Source organism: Otolemur garnettii, unplaced genomic scaffold (assembly GCF_000181295.1).
Source record: "Otolemur garnettii isolate 467f Iridium unplaced genomic scaffold, OtoGar3 scaffold00122, whole genome shotgun sequence".
Lineage (NCBI taxonomy): Eukaryota > Metazoa > Chordata > Mammalia > Primates > Galagidae > Otolemur > Otolemur garnettii.
The window spans coordinates 3,282,784-3,291,083 of NW_003852517.1; the positions used below are offsets into that span (position 1 = coordinate 3,282,784).

The following is an 8,300-nucleotide window of genomic DNA, read 5'->3' on the forward strand; positions in this document are numbered from 1 at the left end:
TAGTCCCAGCTATTTGGGAGGCTGAGGCAAGAGAATTGCTTAAGCCCAGGAATTGGAAGTTGTTGTGAGCTGTGATGCCATGGTCCTCTACCCAGGGCTCTGCCTCAAAAAAAAAAAAAGCAAGGAGTTTGGGCAATGTGGCTCATGCCTGTAATCCTAGTACTCTGGGAGGCTGAAGAGGGAGGATTGCTTGAGCCCAGGCTGAGCAACATAGCAAGACCTTGTCTCTTCAAAAAATTAGCCAGGTGTGGTGGTGCAGACCTATAGTCCTAGGTACTCAGGAGGCTGAGACTGATCAGTTGAGCCCAGAGTTTGAAGTTGCCATGAGCTATGGTGGTATCACTACACTCTAGCACAAGCAACAGAGTGAGATCTTGTCTCATAAAAAAGCAGAAGAAAGGAAGTCTTGTCACGTTCTTCATCATGGATAAACCTTGAGGGCATTATGCTAAGTAAAATAAGCCAGTCGCAAAAAAACAAATACTGTATGATTTCATTTAAATGAGGTATCTAAAGTAGTCACATTCATAAAATCAAAGTAGAGTGGTGGTTACTGGGGACAGAGAAGAAGAGAAAGAGAGTTAATGGGTGTTTTGTTTATTCTGGGGGAATAAATGTTTAATGGACATAGAGTTTCAGACTTAAAAAGTAGAAAAGTTCAGGAGATCTGATTCACACCGATGTGAATATACTTAGCATTGCTGAACTGTATACCTAAAAGTGGTTAAGAAAGTAAATTCCATGTCATCTGCTTTTTAGGTACAATTTTTAAAAAATAATAAAAAAGCTGTTGTAAAGTGAATTTATTTGTGAGAGATGATTGTGTGTTGATTATATAGTCTCTGCTTGCTGATTCACTACCACCATTGCTCCAACCTTGTGTAAGTCAGTTTCTAAAAATACCTTTTTCTCTTCTAGGCTTCTTTAGCAGAAACAGATAAAATCACCCTGGAGGTAGCAAAACTTATCAAAGATGACTTCCTACAACAAAATGGATATACTCCATATGACCGGTAAACAATACTGATTTTGGTTTTTTTAGGTGTAGGATTTTCTATTATGTATTTTGTGAAGGAGCTGCCTACACATTGAGAACTTTTTTTTTTCCTCATACAGGCTCATATACTCTGATTCTATATTGGTATATTTTGTATAGTCATAGCAGATATCTAATGACCTAATATGTTTCCTTGTCTTGATTTGCTCATTTGTCCAATTATGACAGTATTTTCACTCATACAGTTACCTATTTAGATTAATTTGTGGCTTAGTGTGGAAAACCTGGGGGTTATTGCCTCCTTCAGAAACTTTCTTCACATTTTCTTTCTACTGTCCTGTCTCTTTTACTCTATACTTAATAATTATGTTCTGCTTTTCTTTCTTATTTCCCTAAAGTCCTACTTCTTTTTCTTTCTACCAGAGTCCTTGTTACAGCCTACAATGCCTGCCCAGGGCTTGCTTTCTTTCAATATTGTCTGTGCCACTACCAAGACTTGTTTCAAGTTCCCATGTCTTTTAGACTTTGAGCCCTTTCATCCCAGGCTATCTTTTCTCCCTCAAATCATGTTTGGTCCCTTGTAATACTGAAGAGGGAGTTGAGCAAATAGAAGGTTTACCAGAAAATATGCCATTATGTCAGTAAACCTCAGAAACTTGCTACATTAGGAACTTAAGAAGCCTAGGGACCATCCACACAAAGGTATCTTAACAAGAGAGAAATCCTTTGGAAAGGTTGGATAGGAATGCCCATGAAATTGTATATGCAAATTTGTTTAAATGTGTCCAGAAGGTGGTGAGACCTTGTGTGCTCAAAGTTGAATATTTGTTCATATGTCTTTGTAATTACATTTGATCTTAGGCTGACAAGCAACGTGCCTTTGTAATTAAAAGATATGTGTAAGTGGAAATGAACACAGTTAGGGGAAAGGGACAACTGTTAACTTTAGGAACTTGCAATTTCCTGTTTTGCTATTATTCATTAAACCCTAACCCACTGTCACAAGGGAGTCTTTATACTCAGTTATTGTGCCCTTTAGGTTACTTGTTTAACTGCATTGTACTAAAACAAACCCGTGGAGAGTCATTAGATCACAGCAGTACTATTCCATTTTTCCTCCTGTTTGATGATCTTAACAGAGAAAAATAAACATCAACCTTAAAATAAAAAAAGGAACTATCTCCATCCATCCCCACATCCTGAGACAGCTCTGTCCAAAAACTCTGGTTAAGTAGTTTTTGGTCTTTTCCACTCTCCTTTTTTCATTCCTATGTATTATCCAAGAAATATAAGCAGTCTGCTCTGGTAGTTTTAAGTTTAATATAAAGTATGAGCCTACTTTGGAGTTTGTATTTGTTAATTTTTTTGACCTTTATTTACCCTAGGTTCTGCCCCTTCTACAAGACAGTAGGGATGCTGTCTAACATGATTGCATTTTATGATATGGCCCGAAGAGCTGTTGAAACCACTGCCCAAAGTGATAATAAAATCACATGGTCCATCATCCGTGAGCACATGGGAGAAATCCTGTATAGACTTTCCTCCATGAAATTCAAGGTACATTTTTATTATACTATAGGAAATATACCTGTGATGGGGTTATTAAATATTCTTCTTCTGTAGCTGTGACTTTTTTAGTAGATGTTTCTTTTTAACTTTTCTAACTCTTTGAGTCCCAAACCTGGTGCCTTTACCTTTTCTACACATCTCAGTTTGTATAAAACCAATACAGGCCTCAAAGTTATGTTCAAGTAGTAGTACTATTGATAAAAATTATAGTATGTCATGTCTAAAATAAATGCTGATGTGTATTCCCTTTTGCCTTACCTGCCAAGCAGTTTAGACTTTAATTCACGGCTGCGCAACAATTACCTTACTTCAAATGCCTATTAACGTCTAGCCCCCACGTTCTTCTGAAATGACGTTTGCCCTGTTTACTTCTTTTAAATATCATGTATTACACATCATTTTTAAATTTTAAGTGGCCTCTTCTTCCTTTGGAAATACACAAAATAAAAATAGAAGATGAAATTATTAGTAGAAACTCAAATGTATACGATTGTTTTCAAAATGATTAGTTGAATTTTATTGAATTATTTGTAAATCATAACATGCAGGCATATTTATTAATCACTTATTAAGAATGAGTCTCTGAGTGTATATGTAATATAAAATTTTAAAAATATGTATATGGTATGTGTGCTCATTTACAATATAGATTAAAATAAACCTGTGCAAATAGATACTCTCTGTATCAAGAATGTAATTCATACCCTTTGGGACCTGTCGTTCTACTTTGAAATATATAGACCAAGAAAATAATGATATTTATGAGATAGATATATATATGTAAAAGGTTGTTTATTAAACTTCTTAAATCCATGCAAGAACAAACAGAGTCCGTAAGATAGAATATTATGCTATACAGAGTAAAAAAATTAAATTACAAAAATTCCATATGTAACTTGATCCAGATACTGTCTTTAAAAATTATATATTTACGTCAGACGTGGTAGCTCACGCATATAATCCTAGCAGTCTGGGAGGCTAAGGTGAGAGGATTGCTTGACCAGCCTGAGCTAGAGGAAGACCCTGTCTCTACTAAAAATAGGAAATTTCGCCAGGTATCTTTAGAGGCTCCTGTAGACCCCAGCTACTCCAGAGGCTAAGGCAAGAGGATCACTTAAATCCAGTAGTTTGAAGTTGCTGTGAGCTGGGCTGATGCACTCAAGCCTGGACAAAAAAAAAAAAAAATTATATGTTCATAGGAGGATGAAAAAGAAATGTACTCGAGATGATTTCTTATAGTGTGATTAAAGGTGACAGTCTTTTTTTCTATTTACTACTCATTATATCAAATTTACCTTTTAAGGGATTTTTTAGTGTTATTAATTTTTTATAGCATTATTTTGTGACTAAAGAATAATATTTTCCTGTTCTTAGGCATTTAGGAAATTAACAGTTGGTGTAGACAACCGTGTAGTTGTTCACATAGTTGGTTTTGTTCATTTTCCTTGTATAGATTCCCAAAAGTAGAAAGATTGGGTCATAAAGAATTTAAACATTTTAAAGTCTCTTTTATATATTACTTAAGTTGCTTTTCATAAGGATTTTAAACATGGTACATTTTATTTTTATTTGTTTTTAATTTTTTTAATTTTTCTTTTTTTTTTATTATTTCAGGTTATTATAAGGGTACAACCAATCAGGTTTTTTGTTTGTTTTTTGAGACAGGGTCTCACTTTGTCACCCTCAGTAGAGTATTGTGGTGTCATAGCTCACAGTAACCGCAAACACTTGGGCTCAAGTGATTCTCTTGCCTCAGCCTCCCAAGTAGCTGGGACTACAGGTGCCCGCCACAACACCCAACCAATTTTAGAGATGGGGTCTTGCTCTGGCTCAGGCTGGTCTCGAACTGTTGAGCTCAGGCAATCCACCCACCTTGGCCTCCCAGAGTGCTAGGATTACAGGTGTGATCCACCATGCCCAGCTACCAACCAGGTTTAATTTTTATTTTTTTTTTTTAAGACAGAGTCTCACTCTGTCACCCTGGGCAAAGTGCTGTGGCATCACAGGTGACAGCAACCTCAAACTCTTGGGTTCACGAGATCCTCTTACCTCAGCCTCCCATGTAGCTGGGACTAAACCTGGCCAACATTGTGCATTTTAGTGTTATTTCCCAAATTTTACTTTTCCATCCCAGTATGATACTACCAGACCTTGAATAGTAAATTCTGTTGGGTTAAATTAATTTATAATTATCATATGCATGCAGTCATATTCATGTAATGTGTGATCCTGCATCCCAATATTGTGCATATTGAGGATAAAGCCATTGGTCATTGCATGTAGTTAGCTAGCAAAACACAAAATTTAAATTTTGTTTTCTCTCTGTTTGGTTGATTGTGACTTTATTGATACATTTCCACCCTTGGAAAAAGGAAAACGAGGATAGTTTTGACTCATGCTTGTGGTTTACCAGTATACCTCACCTAACCTAGCATTCAAAATATATTAAATACAAGTAATTTACTATACAATGTGAAAATTGTTTTCCAAAGGTAAATTAAATTTGTCGTGTCTTTTTTCAGGATCCAGTGAAAGATGGTGAGGGAAAGATCAAGAGTGACTATGCACAACTTCTTGAAGATATGCAGAATGCATTCCGTAGCCTTGAAGATTAGAACTGTGATTTCCTTCCTCCTTTCCCTCAGCAAGCGCATACGTGTATATTTTCCTAAATTTCTCATCTTAAGCTCTTTGCTTCTCTATTGTGCAGCTTTGAGACTAGTGCCTATGTGTGTTATCATTTGTATTCCTGTTTATTTGGTAGGTCTTATAAAAACAAACATTCCTTTGTTTCAGTGTTGTGAAGGGCCTCTGATTCTTTGTTCAAAGTGGTGAATGTAGTAAATATGATGCATCCTGGCTGCACTACTGTAGACTTCTATGTAGGATGATGACCCTCCATGTCCAAGTTTGTCCTTTCCTCATCTCCACTAAATTGTAAACAGGACTGCTGCCTGTCCTCTCTGTGCAGTGGATTGGAATGGAAGGCCAGGTTTCTAGATCTTTTGACAGGTTCTTTTATGACTTGGTGTCTATGAGATAAGGTCATTTGCAGTTTATCATTTTGCAAAGTAATTGCTTCGCTAGAAATATTTACTTTTTAAAAACATAAATGATTAATGTTGCAATTATCCATTGCTTCCCCCAATATAAATCAGGAATATTTATAGGAAACTGTTGGGAACTATACCGTTTTAAAATAGGTATTTGTGGGGTTCAGCACAATATGTCAATCAATACCCTCTAAAAAAGTGAAAAAAGACTCAGTAAAACATAAATCAATATTGTCTTGTTAAAATATACTTTATTTCACTAGGAAAAATTCAATATCAAGGACTATTAAACACTGCGTTATTAGGAAATTCTTTTTAAAATTAAGTTTAAAACAATCACTGAAAACTTGATCTGCATCACAGCCTTTTTCTGTTCTTCAAACATCTTAGAAGCCTAAGCTTCTAAGAATCATGTGGCTGTGTGACAGGCAGTCATATGGTACAGAGAAGATATTCAGTAGTAGTTAGAGGCTGTTTGCACCTTTAAGGACTAGCTGGGCTGTACAGATCCTTGGGGCCAGAGTGGCACCATGTTTTTTACAAAACAATGAATGACTCCTGTTACATGTCTGCATGTTTGTTTGCTTGTTGAATTTTTGAACAGCCAGTTTACCAATTGTAGAAAATATTACTTCTTTCATGTGGGTTTTGATTCACTAGTTCAAAAGTTTTCTTGGAATTATCTATGGCTACAACAGCTTAACAGTTTCCATTCTGTTTTAATAGGGATGAAATTAATTCTTCTATCTGCTGATAACAGAATCTGGGTCATTTGGAAAAAAAGGAACATTTTATTCTGTCTTTTAAGTTTATATTTAAAAAAATAATTTCTGTGTTTGTGTAATACGATAAACTGACACTGCAGAACAGCTCTGAGAGCAGCCGTTTCCCATTAACTCTTTCTGACCAATAGTGCTGGTACCATTGCTTGCTCTTGGGAAAAGGAAAGGGGGCTGTGAATGTGTTTAACAATCTCAAATACCCAAGTGTAATAGCATAAATAAAATATTTATTTTATGCCTCAGTATGATATTATTTAAGTTTTTAGGTAACGCATTTATTTTATTCTGTTAGAAAAGATGCAATCAGTAGAGAATTCAAGTATAGTTTAGTTTAAATCCTTACAGATTGCATGTTTTTACAGTGACTTGTTACCAAAAAAGCTATTTTTTCGTGCTACTTTTTTCAACCTTTATTGACAGATAAAAATTATGCAATGATTTGTTGAGATGTGGACTTAATGGTGCTGCTTAATCAGTTTGCTTCCAATCTGGCCTCCTACCCAGGGGCCCTACGACTAGTGGAAATTAAAAGGATTTCAAAAACTTTCGATTCCCACCTTAAACCTACCAGCAAACTAGGATTATGATAGAAGTGAATGATATGATGAAGAAAGTTTGACCAAATTTGTTTTTGTTGTTTTGAATTTGAAATCATTCTTGCTCCTTTTGAGAATGTTGATGTGTGAGTGTGCAGATGCTAGACAAACTATGCTCAGATATTCCTTGTAAGTCTCCCTTCACCTGTATGTTGTAGAATTCCAAATTGGTCACTGATCATATTTCTTTAGGGAGAATGTGTTAAAATTACAACGATCTTTTAAAAAGATGATGCAGTTCTATATTTATTGTGCTGTGCCTGGTCCTAAATGGAGCCAGTTAAACAAGTTTCATATGTATTTTTCCAGTGTTAAATCTCACACATTGTACCCTTTGGAACTTTCCTTCCATCCTGAAGAGTGAAGAGGCCATATATATTGCCTCCTATCCTTGAGATTTCACTATCTTTATGTTAAAAGTTGTGTATAATTGTTAAAAATCTGTGAAAGAATAAAACGTGGATTTAAATCAACATTTTTCTTTTCTTTTTTTTTTTTTGTGGCAAGCTCTGCTAGAAAAACATGCACCTTGTATTTTGATACACTGTTTCCGCATAACCTTTTAAATATTTCTCTTTGTTTCTTCATAGATTGTTACCTAAGATTTTGAAATTGAATTAAAGCCCTCACTATATCCTGCAAAAAGTCCTATAATCATAATCACACAATGATTTGGAAATAAACTACACAGAATCCCCATCTAATTCTGAATATTACTTGAAACTGAGATAGAGTTTAAAAAAATTCATTTCTGAATTAAAGGAGAACAGTGATACTCATTTCAGTTTTTAACAAGTAAACTAAAGCCTTGTAATTAGTAATTTTGCTAGCCAAACAATTTAAGGTCCAATGTAGTAATATCCATTCTAGTAATCTAATAGGTTTCCTAGGACACTATTTTTTAATTTTGTATTTTTAACAATTTTCAAAGGAGTGAAGAAGCAGTGTGGAATAAAAAACTCCTTATTACTTACTATTCAGTGAGTCAGCTTTCTCAAGTAGGGTGTGATAAAATTCTACTGGCATTATTCTAAGAGGTTAGTTTGAATCCCTCACCCCCACCCCGAAGTTGACTCTAAGACAAGTATTGGAGTTTAGGTGGTTTATTTGGGAGATGACACCAGGAAACACCAGTAGAGAATTGAGACAGAATAAAAGGAAGCCAATAAAGGTGGTCATTATCAAGAGTTATTCACCATTTTGAGACAGAGTCACTTTGTTGCCTCAGTAGAGTGCTATGGCATCACAGCTTACAGCAACCTCAAACTCTTGGGCTTAAGCAATTCTCTTGCCTTGGCCTCCC

At 35.4% G+C, this 8,300-nt stretch overlaps 1 protein-coding gene across 2 annotated transcripts in view; it reads left to right on the forward strand.

Annotated features, from left to right (window-relative positions):
* The window catches only part of ATP6V1A (ATPase H+ transporting V1 subunit A), a 62,814-nt gene extending 55,347 nt beyond the window's left edge, over positions 1–7,467 (forward strand). For both annotated transcript variants that reach the window (XM_003797705.3, XM_023517818.1), the window contains 3 exons: positions 919–1,013; positions 2,383–2,554; positions 5,089–7,467. In XM_003797705.3, coding sequence (XP_003797753.1) covers positions 919–1,013; positions 2,383–2,554; positions 5,089–5,181 — 360 coding nt within the window. In that variant the 3' untranslated portion in view covers positions 5,182–7,467. The remainder of the gene's footprint in view (positions 1–918; positions 1,014–2,382; positions 2,555–5,088) is intronic.
* The last annotated feature ends 833 nt before the right edge of the window (positions 7,468–8,300 follow it).